The following is an 18,812-nucleotide window of genomic DNA, read 5'->3' as shown; positions in this document are numbered from 1 at the left end:
GAAGCCTGTGAAGGAGGTGAGAAGAGTGAGCACAGGCGGCGCTTCGTTTGGAGAAACTCCTGCTGCCGGCTACCTGTTGAGGTGGGTTCACGCGGGCGCTTCATCATTTCTGTCTGTCCAAGCGAGTTCATTGATGCCCGACCGGACCAGCCGAGCGCCGCCTAGCCCTGCTGGGGGACACGGCTCCCGAGCCTCCCTGGGAGCGGCGGCACCGAGCGGAGAGAAGTTTTCCGGGGAGAAGACCGGGATTCCGGCTGCCGCCCTGGGTGGGGGAGCACCTACAAGCCGACGGGTGGGAAGAAAAGGCGGGGGGAAATAAAGAGGGCAAGAAAACCCCACCTCCCCTTTCTCCGAGGACACGTTCCCGGGGAGCTCAGTCTCCCGAAGCAGCGCAGAGGCGCGGAGGCTCCGCGGGCGGGGCGGGCGCGGCCGGAGCGCCTCCCCGGCGGCGGGGGCGGCGGGCCCAGGCCCGGGGCAGAGGCGGGCGGACCGCGGCTGCGGAGGGCGGCGGGGCTGCCGCGCCGGCTCCGCTCCCGGCAGCGCAGGCTGCGCCCAGCGCGGCGGCGCCTCCGCCCTTCCCTGCCCGCCGCTGGTGGGGCGGCTGCCCCGGGCTCGCCGCGGTCCCAGGTGCCGGGAAGTTTGCACGGCGCGCAAGGGAAGGATGGAGCCAGGAGAGCGCGCGGCGGCGCCCCTCAACCTGTCCCGAGCCGCGGCAGAGACGCTCCGCGGGGAGTTCAACCTGTCCGGGCTGCCGGAGGCGGAGGGGAAGCCCCTCTTCGGCATCGGCATCGAGAACTTCATCACCTTGATCGTCTTCGGTTTAATCTTCACCCTGGGGGTGCTGGGCAACACCCTGGTGATCACGGTGCTGGCGAGGAGCAAGCCAGGCAAGCGCCGAAGCACCACCAACATCTTCATCCTCAACCTGAGCATCGCCGACCTGGCCTACCTGCTCTTCTGCATCCCCTTCCAATCCACGGTCTATGTGCTCCCCACCTGGGTGCTGGGAGCCTTCATCTGCAAGTTCATCCACTACTTCTTCACCATCTCCATGCTGGTGAGCATCTTCACGCTCTCAGCCATGTCTGTGGACCGGTACGTGGCCATCGTGCACTCCCGACGCTCCTCAGCCTTGCGTGTCCCCCGGAATGCGATGCTGGGTGTGGGGCTCATCTGGGCGCTCTCCTTCGCCATGGCCTCGCCTGTGGCTCACCACCAGCGCATCTTCCACCGTGAGACCAGCAACCAGACCTTTTGCTGGGAGTTCTGGCCCAACCCACGCCACAAGAAGGTCTATGTGATTTGCACATTCATCTTCGGGTATCTGCTCCCACTGCTGCTCATCTCCTTCTGCTACGCTAAGGTGGGGCAAGTGTAAATGATGGGAGGGACACAGTGGTTGAAAAGGTGTCCATGAGCCATAGGGCCATTTCTGGGCATGTGGAGGGACTTGTCAATGTTGGGAGAAAAAGGAGCAGGGGTGAGTTTGTGCCACAAAGGGAGAGGGCAGGTTTTATAGCTGAGGAATGTCTGAGGGGTGATAACAAATGTTCAATATCACAGAGAGGTCAGAACAGGGATTGCATGGGGTGAGTGGGGAGGGGTGTTCTGGCAATTAGTGGGGTCTCCCTGACAGATTTCCTTGTTGCAGAATGCTAAGAAGCCCCGTGCTCTGCTGCTTTCTCCATCACCATAACTCTTAATTTCTTGCAGTGCTGTGTGAGGAGTTTTACTCAATAAAGTACAACAAAGCAACAAGTTGTTCATGCTTCAGATGAAGCATTGTGGTTCTTTAAAATGTACAGTGCACTTGAAAGTGACAAAAATTATCTGTTTGGTGTTAAGAGTAAAATGTGCTTTATGCTGCCTGGTCCCTGTGGTGCCATGTCTTGCCTCAGTTGAAGTCGACGAGAGAGTTACCTCTGACTTTGGCAAAGGCAGTTGGTTCCAGGAAGCAGGGCAGGAGAACGCAGGCAGGAAAACGCAATAGTTAAGGGTGCCTGAATATGGGTATTTAAGGACATTTCTGCTTAAGCAAATCGTCACATTTTTCTGGAGTAATAATTGCAGCCTTCAGCATACGATCCTCTGCTTGCTGAACAGGACCTGGAGCACCAGTTGCTACCTGCTGGTATCTTGCTGTTTCTGTGCCAGCTGCCTTCAGTTGCAGGATTTCTCCTTAGGCAGTGATTTACATTTGAGAGGATAGGATGGCTCTTGCAAATACCGACTGCTTAATTCAGTTCTTCAACTGGCAAGTTCAATAGATGTACCTGAAGTATTTAATTTGAACAAGTAATTTTATGTTCTGCTCAGTTTCATATATATTACATCAGCTTAATTGTGATGTGCAAATTGAGGCTGTAACATTGTCCAACACTGATGAAACCAAGGCATGCAGAACGCAAAGGACAACATTTCTAAATGGCTGTTCATAGTGGAAAAAATGCAACCTGGCAAATGAAGCAGAAACACAAGTTTTCATACATAAACCAAATCCTGCTTTCCCTGAATGAATACACTGGTATTTAATCTACTGTGGTGAATATGACTGAGCTGTAGTGATAGATTGTCAGTTTGAGGAAAGTATTACACGTTGCAGGGAGAACACTACAGAATGTGTGCACAGAGGGCTTTCAGCTACTAATTCCTCCCTTTTACAGAGCCAAAGTATCTTCCATTTCAGCATAAATGGCCTTTGAAGTCTAATTATATGAGAGAAGATTAAAAAGAAATCTTTCAAAATTAGCATAGTCCTGTACAGTGTAGGCATGAAATAAGCAAATATGCTTAACCAGAATATCTGGATAGTAAATAAAATACACTCTGTCATTACAAAGCACCTCTACAGAAGTAAATCTCTCAATATTAGTAGTTTAAAAAAAACAACAAAAAAAAACAACAACAAAAAAAACCAACAAAAAAACCCAAAAACGTCCAAGCCAACAAAAGCAACTCTATGTGGAAAATATGCCCAAGAACAAGTTAATAAAATCAAGGCCACTTGAAATTACAATAGAATTGTGTGCTTAAACTATTGCCAGGCTCGGGTCTCACTCTGGCTTTGTGATGTGTTTTGAGCCTGTGTGTGTGATCCTGCTTGCCTCGGTGTCAGGCTGGAGGAGCTGACCCGAAGGGGTGAATTTTAGAAGATAGCTAGGAGATAGCTGGTATTCCCATCAGTTCACAGGCTGAAAAGTGCCGTGATTTGTACAGAGCTATCGAAGGTATTTGTACCCTGCAGCTAAAGACTCACTCCTGCCCTCTTTAGGAGCCACTGACAAACCTCCAACTGCAATATTTTGGGACAGGGAGTGCCTTCTCAGACTGAGCAACCCCAGCTCCCTCAGCCTGTAGACATTAGGAGACATTAATCTCTGCATTAGTTTCTTATGGACTTCACTGGTTTTCATGAACTGTGGATCAGGGAGATAACGCAATCTTCTGCTGCAGTAAATTAAGACAAATGACACTTATTTCTCGATTTGAATATATTGCCTTTTCCAGACTCCTTTAAGGCAGTTCTGCCTCTTTCCTAAACTAATTGCAATTGAACTTTCAGTTTTGAAAGTCTCATTTTTTAGGCACTCTAATAGGGAGCCAAGTTCTTTTTCTCTCTCACTTCACATTTATATAGTGTTAGCAGAGATTTGTATTTTTCCCATGGATAACAATGCTATTACAATGTACAGAAGTGCTGAAGTAGTGCCAGGTATTTGGAAGCAGTGTCCTCCCAAAATATCTCATGGTGATACATGCTCTTCAGGCAGAGATTTATGAGATCATGCTCTGTCTTGTGTGTACAGCTACCTCTTTTCTTTCTTCCAAGTAACATTAGTTCAGTTTTAATGCAAATGTTTGATAGAGCAGTGAAAATATCAGAATTAAGGATACTTCCCTAGTTTTGTGAAAACAGCAGACAAGGAAGAAGGTGGAGAGTCTCCATTATCCTCTCTCTTTTAAGGAGTTGGTTTGCATTCAGCTGTTAAACACCAGACAAGCCATAAAAGGAGAGGTCTTACTGATGTACAGGGAAGACACATCTTTTTGGGAACACTGTAAGAAAGTCACAAATCCATAGAACACATGCACTTTTCTTATGTTACACACATTAAAGGTCATTCTAAATCAAGTCTTTGACTTTTTATGGAAGAAGAGAGATTGCTAATTCTATGCTCTCTGTTTCCTCCGAGAAGTACTCTTGAAAGAAGGTTACTACGTCAGAGGGAGGAGCAGTGATTATGTAGTGATCAGCTGAGTCTCAGCACTGTGTACTTACCTTGTGTTCTGACTCTTTTATTGTTTATCTTTTTACTTGCTGTATTTTTGTAATGCTGACTTTTTGTATGTGTTTCATAACAGTGCCACAGCATTTGCTCACTAATATGTCCTTAAAGGCTAAAGTGATAAATGATTCCCAGACAGCTTCTAACAGTTGACATCTGCCAGAGTTGTGCAATCTTACAACTAATTTTGGGTACCTCAATTTTTCAAGGATTCACCCCTTGTAAGTCAGGCCTCTTTCAATCAAACCTTTAGGTTGGACACCTATAGTTATTAACAAACATTTCCTTTTATAGATGCATAATGTTAAAAGCTTTCTTTAAAACAAATATGTCTTGCCTTAAGAATGTTTCCATTGTTATCTATCATTCTGAACATTCTGAATTCATGTCATGTATGATTTACAGACGTGGTTAAAACTAAGCTATAAAAAGTAACCGCCTCAACATAAAATACAAGCTTATCTGGCTTTGGATATTAAATCCTAAATTTTGCTGAGCAGCAAGGGGAAAAGTTTATTAAAGTTCACTGAAAGAGAAAAATAAAAGCTATGCCATGTTAGTAACACACTCTTAATTGAAGGAGGATGAAGAATAGGATGACAATAGAAGCAGTGACATTACTTTAAAACATGGATTGCAGGCAATAACACTTGAATTTCAATCAGGTTCATACTACAAAGGTGGTTCAGAATGTAATGCTTACATTATCTGTAAACCAAGAAGTTCATTCTTACTTGACAGTGACCTTGTGCAGGCTTTCCTTCTGCATGATTTTCAGTGGCTGATAATGAGGGTGTGGTCAGTGGAATGCCAGACAGCAAACATGGTTTTTAACACTGTAGACTTCAAACTTTCATAATGTTTGGTAGACTTGTGTGAATAGGCGCAGGTAGTTGAAGTTATTTTCTTCACTCCTGTATTAGAAAAATCTCTTTCTCAACTTGATTTGGTCAAAGTCCACAGTCAGGGCTCTCAAGACATCTTGAATGTAGTTTCTGAAACAATGGGAAAAAGAATAATTTTAAAAAGACTTTTAAAAGAGAGAAAGAGAAGGAAGGAAGGAAGGAAGGAAGGAAGGAAGGAAGGAAGGAAGGAAGGAAGGAAGGAAGGAAGGAAGGAAGGAAGGAAGGAAGGAAGGAAGGAAGGAAGGAAGGAAGGAAGGAAGGAAGGAAGGAAGGAAGGAAGGAAGGAAGGAAGGAAGGAAGGAAGGAAGGAAGGAAGGAAGGAAGGAAGGAAGGAAGGAAGGAAGGAAGGAAGGAAGTCATGAGTGGTAGTCTTGGCCTTGGTCTGTTCCAGACTAGATCCTACAAGTCTCCTTACAGTCTCTTACACAACAACATAATTTTCTTACCACAGCACCCCACTCTCATCTCCAGAAAAGAGGGAAGCTGATCTCTGAACAGCAGGTACAGGAAAGCTGGAGTTGAAAATAGTAAGAGGCACATTGTAGAATTATTGTTTATTCGGGCTGTTAGAGGAAAAATTGATTATTCATTGGCCCAGAGAAGAGGCAATTTGAACAGGATAGTGGAGAGTGTCTTAGATTTGCCATGTAGTGTTTGTGCATAAACATGGCTCTTTTTTAATACTCCATGGCAGTCTCTGTAGGTCTTTGAGAGCTGTTCCACTGCTGTTGATAAGTAATTGCATTTTGCCTATTTCTCTTGCTGCTACTTTTCCTGCCATCTGGTACAATACTATGCCAATATGTTTTCACTGCAAATACTTATTTTATGAAATGTGTATGCAATCAGAAAGATGGGAAGCTGATAAGGTTCATTTGAAGGTTATAATCTAAATTGACAACAAAACCCTCCTCCATCACCTCCCACCCCCCTCAAATATGCAATTTACCTGTTTTGTCTCCTGCATCTTTCTTTGAACTGGAGAGAGATACAATGCTAAAAGTTTCAGAACAGAAGAAAAAAATGTTTGTTACTTTAAAAACTATTTTGCAGTTCTGATCTCTGCGAAGAGTTTATCTGACTTTAGTTTTGGGCTGTGAAGGACAATCCCTGAGTGGCACATGATGGGACTTGCAAAGGTCCAGCAGAAACAGCCCATCACTGTAAGTTATGTGAAGGGGGGTATGATAGATGAAGCAGCATTGATGGGATGGACTTAATTGCATTCCTCCCATGCCTTTTTTTTCAGTTTTATGTTTTTCACTGACAGACTCAGCAATTCAGCTGGTCTCTACAGGGTGATTGGAGGTGAATAAAAAGTCTGTGAGCGAGACAGTCATCTCCCTGTTCTGCTTCTGTCTTCTTCTGGGATTCTGTCCTTTCCTTTGGGTCTGCTTCATACTGAAGAAGAAAGAAATGAAGTCAAAATGGGACTTTCCCAGGGAAAGCCCATTTATTTTTCTCCTGCTTTTTCTTAGCTCAGGTTAGCCCCCAGAAGTGGCCTGGATAGTGTTTCCAAATAGGAAGTGCACGCAGGGTGAGCCCAAGGGCAGTACACAGGCTGTACAAATGAACTGCACTTACAATATTTAGTGGTTATAAGTAATTTCTTTTTTTTTTAATTGTTGTTGGTGTTTCTCTGGTATCTAAGAGTAGATACCTAAAAATAAGTCTGCTGATGAGCTCTGGATATTCATAAATACCATCTTACTTCTTTTAAATTAATATATGTGTCTATAAAATTCAAATGCCAAAGTCTCTAGATCATCTTGACTGATGTCTGTCCTAATAGTGGTTAGCTGTGCAACCCAAAGAACACAGAGAAAATGTCACCAGATGATATGAAAGAATCTGAATTTGGACCCTTTTCCCCAACCCAAGATCTCTGCATCCTCTATGCAAGACCTTATGTGCAAGTAATTATATTAAAATTTGGACCCTGCTCTTGGACGATGAGCCTTTTAGTGATGTATTTTTAAAATTGGGTTCTGAAAGATGCATGGTGAGTATCATCACATTGTTGTGAAAAGTCATGCCTCATGTGTCATGCCTCATGTGTCATCTTTCATTTTAGTATAAATTATTCTTGAAAATCTAAGCTTCTTTCAAAGATCAAATAGTGCCAGCATCTTGATCATACTAATCAAGCATCCATCTGAAGGAAACAAATTATACAGGTGACTCAGAAAAGCTCTGACTCAAAACATACACTTTTCTTATGTTACACACACTAAAGGTCATTCTAAACCAAGTCTTTTGACTTTTTATGGAAGAAGAGAGATTGCTAATTCTATGTACAAGATAGATTTCCATCCATTTCCTTGTTAATTTGTGATATGTATTTGTTATGTAATACATTTGAATATTTTAGTAAGAATTTAGTTCTGGTCTGCTTTGTTTTTGTTGGTTCACATGGGCTCACATATGCAATTCTTTTGTTTTTCCTACTGTGCATGTTTGAAATGTGTAAGCTGGTTCAGTGATGTCTGTTAGTGAATCATGCAGTTGGGGAGAGCACAAGAGTACTCTAACATACACAGGTTTGAATTGGGGAAATTTGATAAAGAGATGCAAATTAATCTTTTCAGGTTCTTAATCATCTGCATAAGAAGTTAAAAAACATGTCAAAGAAGTCAGAAGCATCCAAGAAAAAGGTATGTTGCATTCACTGCAAATACTCATTTGTATGTATTTTAGTTTTATGGCTAAGCTAATTTGGTACTTGTTGCTAAAGATCTAACAGAGAGAAGAAATTAAAATGAAGTATTTAATTAAATGTTCAGTGTCCCTCTGAACTTAGCAGATCAGAATCTTTTCTGATCCAGGTTTTCCATCACATTGCATCAAGCCATTACCTGAGATCCTCATATCTGGAACTTCAGAGCATCTGAAATTTAGGAACAGGGAGACAACCTGTCTTTTGTGTTAATTTTTTTTTCTTTTTTTTTTTTCTCACTGACATTTTCCCCTGACTTGTAAATCATGGGATTTTTAATTTTCTTTTTTTAACTGGCTGATTTTGTAATGTTTTAGTGAATGATTCCTAGGTTGTATGAAGGACCTTTAAAATGAAATTTATTGTCCTTCCCAAGGAGTATAATAAGAGACTTTTAGTGATTCCCCAATTCTTCTATTGATTTTCCACATAATGTTTTCTTCTCTTACATTCAAGACATGAGTTATGTACTGGATACAAATAGAATCATGAAAGGTCTTTAAAGAAGAATATAAGCTTCATGATTTAGAACAATATTTGAAAGATGCATTTAAACAGAGAATTTGTCAGTTATAATGTGGTTGTGATTTTTGAGTAGATTTGACCACAGTGATCATTTGACTAACTTCTCATTTTATGGATGTGGAAGAAAAACCCCTTAAGCTATAGCTCTTCATTTGATCTGATCACTATTTTCATATGGGCATGGAGAGTGCCTGCAATGTAAATGAGATGTACATGGACTCAACAGGGAATAAGTACTCTCTCATTTATGCATTCTCTATTTTTTTGAAAAATATCCTACTCAATAGATTTTGATTCCTAGAATTAAAAGCATTATGGCCCTGGCTCAGTAAAATACTTAAAAATACTTAACATATATACTTTTGCATTTAATGTTGTCAAGGCCAAAGGTATAGTTTTCAAGACATTTTGTACTTTGCCATCTCTCATCTAAATTCTTCTCAAACTGGAAATCTCTCTGCATTTCCTCTAACCACTAACTCTCAAAAATTGCAGATCTGACTAGGAATTAACTTTCATAGCTTCAGGATGAAGCATTTCAGATATGATCAAGACTTCTTGAATGTATCAGGTTGCGGTAGCCAAAGAGAAAAAAAACCAAAAAGCAATCCAGATATTTTTTTGCCTTAGAAGATGAGTTTCTAAACCGAAAGCCTAACTCATGTTTTTCAAAGTGACTTAGTCTTCGTTAGTGTGTTAGTATTCTCTCTAGTTACCATGTCTTTCTTCTTTTCCTTCTACTGTCTTGTGAAGAATGCATTTCAGATGGAATTATACATTTTTAGCTTTAGTCAAACATTTAGGAACATTCTAATAGCAGAATCTTAAAATAAATTTACTGCATGTGAGGAAAAAAATAATGAAAAATATTAATTTGCCTAAATTCTATTTTTCATGGTTTTTGGTCACAAAGCATCAATATTAATGTCATATATTTCAGGTGGGTTTTATTTGCTAATGAGATACCCTAAGCAAGCTCCCAGTAAGTAAAAACGAGCTGGTCTTTAGTGATACTTTGCTTGCAAGATAAAGGGATGATTTTGGAAAAGTGAGCTCTGAAGTTAGGCTTAAAAGGAACATTGGGATAAAGCAGATGTTATGAGATTTCCTAACACAAAATTGCTTTTTCTGCAGAGATGAAATACCTTTAGTAACAGTTAAAAGAGACACATTGTCACCCTCTGCTTTCAGATGCATATATAGCCTATTGGATGTCAGTGATTTTCCTGGTTAATTTTTTTTCAGAATTTTGAGCAAACTGAAGTAAATGCTTCTTTTGAAGTAATTGTACATGTGGTATCCTGAAAATTTATTTTTACTTGGAATATTAACCCATTGAACACATCAATTAGAGAATAAACTGCTCTTAATTTATGCAGTCGTGTTAGAACACAATCTCCTGATAAAACCTGAAAAAGAAGATATCTCTGTGGCTGTTTAAGTGGCAACTGATTTAAACTCCATAGGGCTAAGCAGAGGAATGGCTTATGAAAACAGATGCTTGCTTTAGACTAAACATGTTATATTAACTGCAGATTTAATGTCCTTTGGTTTCTATTGTGAGATTATACTGACCAACAACAGCATCTGTCATAAGTCATTTTGGCCTGTTGCCACAGAAATCAAAATGTTTTTCACATAAGTTTTTCTAAGCTAACTCATGTTCTGATTAGTTAGGTCAGTCTTAATTATTACTGAGCATTAATCAGTTCAAGAAGTATCGACAAAGTTCAATAAACTAGCAAGAAATCTACATATTTTCTATGCTGCAATATTTATCACTCTGTGACCCCGGGTTAGTTTTGCATGTGAAGAAGTTATCAGAAAAATTATGCTATAAAATGTTACTATAGAAATTATAATGGCTCATGACATAATATGCTTTGGAATTATTATTAGACTTTTATTTGGAGACTTTAGTTGAAAGACATACTTAGTAGAGGAATATATATTAATTAGGCCACTGCAAAGCACTAACTGCTGTTTCTGAAGTATGTAAAAGCTAAAGAAAATATTGACAGTCAAATTCCATTGTGCCCTGACAGAACACCTGCAGCACCTGAATGGTCCCTACCAACTCATTCTGGAGCTTAGAATGGGTCTAGTGAAATTGATGGTCCTCTCATAGATAGTAGAAGTGGAGTGTGGAAGCAGCACTGAGGATATTTTATGTTCCATTTTTTAATTTAGTGTGTTGGGTGGTGAACTTTAACTTCCAGATTGGTTTTGATAATGTGCAATTATCAGAAATTTCAAGCCCTTTTTTTTTTTCCACTAGTTGTATCCCAGAATGTTGTTGTATGACTCTGTGGAAATTCTGTGTTTAAAGGAGACACTTCCAAAAAGTCTGTAAGCACTTGAGCAAGCTCTAAGCTTTTCCACCAGCTGCCTTCATGCATAATAGATCTCTCTTGAAATTTTAATCAGAAATTATTGTGCATGGTACTAAAACTCATTGGACCTGGATGAGATTTCCCAAAGACCCCTGTTGTCATTATTTTACAGCAGGCTTAGGTGCACTTCAGAAAAGGCTAAGCTTTTGTGTAGGGAGTTGGGAACGTCATTCTTCACCTTGGAGGAAAGTTGTGCATTTGCTGTTTACTATGACATTTTCCAAGGCTGGGGTTCTCCTTGCGGTAATTCATTGTGCAAAATAAAGCCCATATAAGTAATGGGGTGAAATCAGTAACAAATATTGCAGTGTGTTCCCTCTCAGTATACTTTTTGTTGTGGTTGTTTGTTTTTTTTTTTCATCCAAATAGGAGTTTTGAAGTAGGTTTCAGGCTGATTCTTTGAGTGCTCATCAGACATATGTGTTTTCCTTTCCTTGTCTCAGACAGCACAGACTGTGTTGGTGGTGGTAGTGGTTTTTGGCATCTCCTGGCTGCCTCATCACGTGATCCATCTCTGGGCTGAATTTGGAGTTTTCCCACTGACTCAAGCCTCCTTTCTCTTCAGGGTAACTGCACACTGCCTGGCTTACAGCAATTCTTCTGTGAACCCAATCATATATGCATTTCTATCTGAAAATTTTAGGAAGGCCTACAAACAAGTCTTCAAATGCCAGATTGGTAATGAGTCACTTCTGAATGATGCTAAGGAAAATAAAAGTCGGATAGATACACCACCCTCTACCAACTGTACCCATGTGTGAATGTTGAGAAGCCCTGTATGTTGGCTCTTCCTTTATGTAAACTAAATACCAAGAAAAAGAAAAAGCACAATGAGCTTTATCCTGGGTTTATCTCGATAAAGCTAATTGGTATTTAATGTACTGAAGTTTCATTTGTAACCAAAGTTTGTGAAACTCATATGAAAGTAACCTGGGCTGATCCTTTGCATCTTAGATAGCTTTGTCAAATAAAGCTCTTGGACTATCATAGATATTTGAGAAAAAAAATGTTGAAATGATATGTCTGTATTCTTACTCACTAATCATACAAAGGTACAAGAAAATGTTGATGTGGTCAGGTAACTTTGTGACATCTTACTCCATGAAAGTGAAAAATGGATACATTTCCTGTCCTACAGATAATAAATACTGGACTGCTGTGATTTCAAAGAGGAGAGCTTTTGTTTTCTCTTCAGATTGTTTTAACAATGCCTTTTTTCTTTTTAAGTAAGGTAAACCTGGGCTCTGATTTGGAGCTGGAATAAGTTGTGTACACCTTGAGGCAATTGCTTTAGAGAGGAAATGCTATTTCTATCTGTTTAGCTGCTTTTAATATGTCTTACTGAGTAAGGATGGATTGGTTTTCCACTTCATTTGGCTGCCTTACTGTATGCACAGAACTTTTGTGTACACTATATAGGGATTTTTTATGGCCTGTGTGTAATTGTACCAAAATGAGAATTTGTGTCTAACTGAGGGAAGCTTTTCTTCATGTGCTGCATATGCATGTATATGTGTATTTTCTTAATTTCATAGGCTTTGAGATGGAGATGCAGTTTTAAAAGTGCAATGTATACATATGTTTTAAATTATTATGTTTCATAAAGAAGATCTAGACAATGCTTAAGGATCTAAAGGTAGCATTCCCTTAAAGTTGTAGGTGGAGCTTGATATCATGCAGTTTTAAACTGGAAATATAAAGAAGGTTGCATTTATATTAATGCAAAGTGCATAAGGTAAATGGTACAATTCTGCAAATTCTTAGATAAAATTAGTTGTTTCCACAATTTTATAACTTTATTTGAAATGTCTTTAGGTGGTAAATCGCTAAAGAAGTAATGGAAAAACACTTACTCCTTTAAAAGCATTCCTTTAGCTGGAGTAAGACATGATTTTACCTATTTTTATTAATGACCCATAGACTCATAGAGCAAATCAAATTAAAGGCACCTCTGGACATCCTCTCAAGGCAGGGATACCCTCAGTTGTATCACATCCCTGACTAGGCAAAATCTGAAAATTTCTAAGGATGGCAATTCAACAATATATTTGGAGTAACCTGTGCTAGTGCCTAATCACCCTCACTAAAATATTTTTCCTTACTCACAGCTGAGATTTCCCTTGAGGTATCTTGTGACCACTGCTTTCTTCCCTTTCACCGTGTACTGAAGTCTTTTCTCTAACTGACTAATGTGTAATTTTAAGATGGCCATTGAATTTCTCCTCAGCCTTCCCTTCTGGAACCATGTGCTGATCTGAGCCTCTCCTCAGGTCCCTGGCTGGATCAGTGGCCTTCCACTGCCCTTCCTCCAGTGTATCCATCCCTCTCATGACCTGAGGTGTTCAAAACTGAGGAGTGTGTTTCAGATGTGGCCTCACAAGCACTGAGCAGGGTAATTGCTTGTCTTGACCCATTGGCTGGTTCTTGCTAATACAGCCCAATATTTTTATAATTTATGGCTGCAAGGGTACACTGCTGACTTATATTTAATTACAAGCCCTCGAGTCCTTTTCTACAGATTGGCATTGAGTCCCAGTCCAAGTGTCAGGACTTGGCTTTTGGCTTTCTGTATCTTCATGCATTTGATAGCTGTTTCTTCCATGTTCCCAGCTTACCAAGGGCCCTTTGAAGGGTATGCCTGCTCTCCAGAATGCCCACCACTCCTCCAGGTTTGGTATTGTGTGTATAATTGCTGAGAGAGTCCTGAAACCTTCTCCTGGTCCTTAAAGATGCCAAATGGTGTTGGCCAGATGCTCTTTCAGATTCCTTTTCCTCTACAGACTTGCTTTAAAAAAATAATAATTCAGAGTGGTGGAACTTCAACTATTGAGAGTTAGCTCACACAAAAATAGCTATGTTTATGTGTCAGTACTGTCTGCTTGGAATCAGTAAAATAATATCAAAGACATGCTATTGCATGCATGGTGTTTGTGTCCGTTATTTCATGTGAAGAGACCATTTGATGATATTTCTAGGAACAAAAAAATATAAGTGTATATACAAATATATATTTAAAAAACCTCTCAATTGGAAAAGAAGGGTTTTTTTCATGCAGGAAATAATTTCCTGGGCTGGGATTGAGGTTTGGAGACAGCCTAGAAAGATGTTCCCTTGAGTTTTGAGATACTCATCACCTCAAACACTCAAATTATTAAAGCATTATCAAACTTCAGCTGAATTTACAACATTTTAGGTAATTCCATGGTTTTGAAAATCGTACTTTTAATTTTTAAAAATTGCTGTTACAGGATTTTGAATAAAAATTGTAACGCAAACATATAATTGTACACAAAATTATAATAACAAGCTGATTTTATTTTTTCATCTGGAGAAGAATTTTTTTCCTTAATTGTACATAATTTTAAACCTTGGTGCTTGATATTAATGGAGATACTATCTGAAATTTTTAGGATGAGGGAGTGGGAGGGAAGGGACTTCTGCAACAACTAGTTAGAAAGGTCCCACCTTGTTCCTGGTGAATGTCAGTAAAACTTCTACCTGAATTTCGGGCAAACCTTAAGAGGCAGCTGACACTCTAAAGCTCAGTTTCCTGCCTGGAAGATGTCTTTGTTGGTCTGTGTCTCTAGTGTGACTTGTCCTACTCAGCTGTGACACAAAGGTTCCAAATATAGCAGCAATGTTAATGTGTGCTCTGAACTGTGTGCAACCCTATACCCTTGGTCAGCAATGGCTGATTGGGGTAGAAAATCAGGGAATGTATGCCAAGATCCCCTGCAACTGAGTGTTTGCTTCCAGGTTCTGAGCTTGTTGGCAGGGATTTTGGCTTCTGGTGGAAAGCAAAGCAAAAGTTTCACCTCATTGACTAGCTTAGTATGCTTTTTAAAATCTTTTCTAACCAGAAAGGTTGATTTTAATGTACATGAAGTAAAGGAAAGGAAAAAACCCCATATTTCTCTGGCTAGGCCTGAGGAAATAATCCCACTGAATTCCATCCATTGTGTGAATTTGAAAATCTTATGCTGTACAAAACAAAATGGGTACCAGGAATTTTTTCTCAGATTCTCCTCAAACTAAGGCACTGTAGTGGGCTTCTAACAAAGTTTGCATTTTATACATTACATTTTTTGCTTTACACCACTTTTGCCTTAAAAAAATCTCATTAAAAGAGGTAAAAAAATTATTCCACTAAGGTTCTTAGTGCCATGTTTGCCCTGCCAGATTGTGAGAAGTGTGTTTGAGGTATAATACAAAAGATTACAGCATTGCTTTTCTTCTTCTAATAAAATCTAAAATACAATTCCAAGACATGTGTAGACCCAGATGCACACTGTGCACTGTTCTATATAAATCAGATTTAGGATCTATAGCCAAAAAAACCCCAATTAAATGGCACTTGGCCAACATACTGTTGAATATATGCAAACATGCAGTAAAATGAAGGAACTTGTGTAACTTTTATGCTCAGCTGTACTACTTCACAGGTAATTGCATTGTCCACTTACCACATTTTGAAGAAAGGAATCTTATTAGTTGCAAGTGAAGCAGACACTTAATTGCTGCTTCTGAGTAATTAAGCTACACTGTTCTCAGTCACAAGCATGTACTAAACATATGTAGTAATGTAATCATTCATAATTGCCTTAAATTCTTGTATCAAAAAATGTACAATTTCTTCAAAATTTTTGAATGTCTATGGTTGGTAACAAAATTTCTTGCTGTAACAGATTACAAAGATATGCCCAAACTGGCTGAAAATATATGTAAAAAAATATTATGACTGTATAAGGAGCAAACCTAAATTTTGTAGTTTACAGTTTTTAAGTTATGGTCCTTTGAGCTTTATATTGCCTTTTACTTTGTGTACATGCATCTCTTCCTTCAAGCCTTAACTTTATTATTTCCATAATTGATTAGATCTCCATTTCAAAAAATAATGTCACTATCTCCAAGAGGTAAACATTAAGCTTTATATATTTAATGTTGCAGTGAAATAAATTTTGCTTTAAATCCCACATTGTAGGGAAGGAGAGGGATCTTTTTCTAAAATAACTCTGTGAATACATTATTTTATTATATTATCTTCAAGGTTGCTTCACAGTGTGATGTGACACATTGAACCTAATGATATTTGTGGTATTTTGAGAAACAAGGACAGCAGAGAAAAGAACAGCAGAGTAAAGAACAGCTTGTATCTTACAGAGCTTGTGTTAGTGTTGTTTTCTGTACATGGGCAAATGTCAAAGACTAAAAAATTAAAAATTTGTGTTTGTTTCAATGTATAGTGCATGTAAAGTAGCGTGCATTTGTTCTGAGATAAATTGTACTTTGCATGAATTTTCAAGGGATAGTTCAAATAGCTCTGTACCATCTCTTCTTGACTCTGTCATGTGAGATAGAAACTGCTTTCCTTAAAAAATGTTTACATAATAATTAAAAACAAGAAGCATCTTCAGGAAAACTTCCATAAAAAACAGTGTAAACATAAAACTGAATAGAGTATGATGGCTAGATGTCACTAGGTGTTGAAAATGTAACTGATTTAACAATTACTCTGATTTTCAAGTACTTACATGGAGGAGGCATGGTCCTCCATTCTGGCTGGTAAGAAGTCTATTGAAATTTATGGAATATATTGATATTTCTTAACCAAGTGTAGTTTAAATCTCTGTAATTTATGTATAGTTTAAGAGACAGACAAAGAGAGTCAGATTCATATATTTGAATATGAGAAAAAACTATGAGTTCTTCAATGATGTGAAGTCCAAAACTATTTTATGAAAGCCTGTATGTGGCTCACTTTTGGAAGAAGAAAGCAATCAAGTATGTGCATATTTGTCTGTATACTTGCTTTAACATTGATCAAAGGCTATTTCAATACAGTAAAAATATCTGGTTGAGCATGAAACCAAAATATATTAAGTTTTATACCTAATGAAAACCTTTTAAGCCAAAAGTAAATGCTACAGCATGGATTTAAAATTATGTACACTTTATCAATTTTACTGTGCAGTACTCAGAACCCTTTGTGTATGACATTTGTAGAAATGTTGGTGCACCTTGGCCAGATACATTTACTGGATGAAGACTGAGGTCTCATTTTATAGAAGTATTTCCCTAATGGCAGCATTCTCTTCTTGGAAAACTTTGTACAATTTCCATTGCATGGTCATTCCATTCCTCTATAAACACCTAGCCACACCTAAAATTTGCTGAAAAAAATAAAACCTCTGCTCTAGTAATATATCATCTGAGACACATAGACATTTCTAGCAACACCTGTCAAGAATTTATCAACTTGTTGAAGTTTAAGATTTTGAAAGAAAATACAAAATTACTGCTAATGTCCTGTAGTTGTGACATTTACAGTAGAGGTGATGCTGTGACAGTTCCTTTACACTGAATTTCACAATTTAGCACAAGCAAAATTTTAAAAGTTTTAAAAGAGTAAAATGAAAAGTTGTCCATTTAGGAATTAAGAACATGAGGCAAACTTTAAGAATTTATTATTGTAGTGGAAAATGATGAGTCTGATATTACCAGTAAACTAAACATGACCGTCAACCCTGTGTAACTGAAATGACCTGCATAGCCCCTGGAATCCCGAATTCAGAGGATTTTGGCACTGGAGTTGAGCCACGGGAAGCACCACTGCAGGGGAGAGGCTTTCACAAAGACATTTCCTAGAACTTCTTAAAAATACCAAAATACCCCAGCTGAACTCTGCTGGCAGTTCAGCACGCCCTCCTAGCTAGACACAGTAGAGAAAACGTAAGGAAAGGCTCATTGATCAAGGTAAGGACAGGGAGAGATCTCTCACCAGTTACTGTCATGGAGATTCAGCTTGGGGAAATTAGTTTAATTCATTACCAATCAAATCAGAATAGGAAGAGAGATGAGAAATATGAGAAATATGAGAAATAACACCAAATTTCAAAAATATCCTCTCCTCACCCTTCCCTTCTTCCTGAGCTCAACTTTACTCCTATTTTCTTTACCTCTTCTCCCTGACCAGCACAGGGGCACAGGGAATGGGGGCTGCAGCCAGTTAATCACACTCTGTCTCTGCCACTCCTTCCTCCTCAGGGGGGAGGCTCCTCACACTCTTCCCTTATTCCAGTGAGGAGTCCCTCCCACCAGTGACAGTCCTCCATGACCCTCTCCAATATGAGTCCTTGCCACGGGCTGCAGTTCTGCACAAACTGCTCCAGTGTCAGTCACTCCCATGGGGTGCAGTCCCTCAGGAACAGGCTGCTCCAGCATGGCTGCTCCCATGGGATCACAAGTCCTGCCAGCAAACCTGCTCCAATGTGGGCTCCTCTCTCCACAAGGCCACAGGTCCTGCCAGGAGCCTGCTTCAGCATGGGTTCCCAGCCTCCTTCAGGCACCCACCTGCTGCAGTTTGAGGTCTTCAGTGGCTGCAGGTGGATCTCTGCTCCACCATGGATTTCCACGGGCTGCAGGGGCACAGGTGCCTCTCCACGGGCTGCACCACAGGCTGCAGGGGAATCTCTGTTCCAGCAGCTGGAGCACCCACTCCCCCTTACTCTGCGCTGACCTTGGTGTCTGCAGGGCTGTTTCTCCCACATGTCCTCACTTCCTTCTCCCACTGCAGTTTCCATACCCCATGACCCCTTAGCTGTGCTGTGCCAGAGGCAATCCCTCCGTCACCGGTGTGCTCAGCCTTGGCCAGCAGTGGGACCACCATGGAGCTGGCACTGCCTCTGTCACACAGCTTCTGGCACCTTCTCCCTGCAGCCACCCCTGTGGCTGCCCCGTTACCAAAGCCAAGTGTCACTATAGGACACAAAATAACACGACGCAGACACGCAGCACTCTCAAGGCAAAAAAAAAAAAAAAAAAGAAAAGAGTATTTAATTTCTGACTCCAACATTTATAGATTTCCAAAAGTGACAGTGGATTGGAGGGTGACAATGCCACCTCTCCAATGACACTGGACAAACCAACAGTCCATCAAATTTCTCCTCCTCCACAAAAGAATGCAAAACAATAAGTTATCATTACAAGA

The 18,812-nt window shown here is 39.9% G+C and overlaps 1 protein-coding gene across 1 annotated transcript; it reads left to right on the top strand.

The window, feature by feature from the left end:
• The first annotated feature begins 590 nt into the window (after positions 1-590).
• Positions 591-16,615, top strand: GALR1 (galanin receptor 1). Its single transcript, XM_066561005.1, has 3 exons — positions 591-1,363; positions 7,780-7,845; positions 11,269-16,615. Exons 1-3 carry the CDS (start codon positions 662-664, stop codon positions 11,584-11,586), a joined length of 1,086 nt encoding a protein of 361 aa, XP_066417102.1. The 5' UTR covers positions 591-661; the 3' UTR covers positions 11,587-16,615.
• The last annotated feature ends 2,197 nt before the right edge of the window (positions 16,616-18,812 follow it).

The sequence above is a fragment of the Molothrus aeneus genome, chromosome 1 (assembly GCF_037042795.1).
Source record: "Molothrus aeneus isolate 106 chromosome 1, BPBGC_Maene_1.0, whole genome shotgun sequence".
NCBI lineage: Eukaryota > Metazoa > Chordata > Aves > Passeriformes > Icteridae > Molothrus > Molothrus aeneus.
The sequence above is the reverse complement of the archived record's forward strand: the minus strand, read 5'-3'. Positions and strand labels throughout refer to the sequence as shown.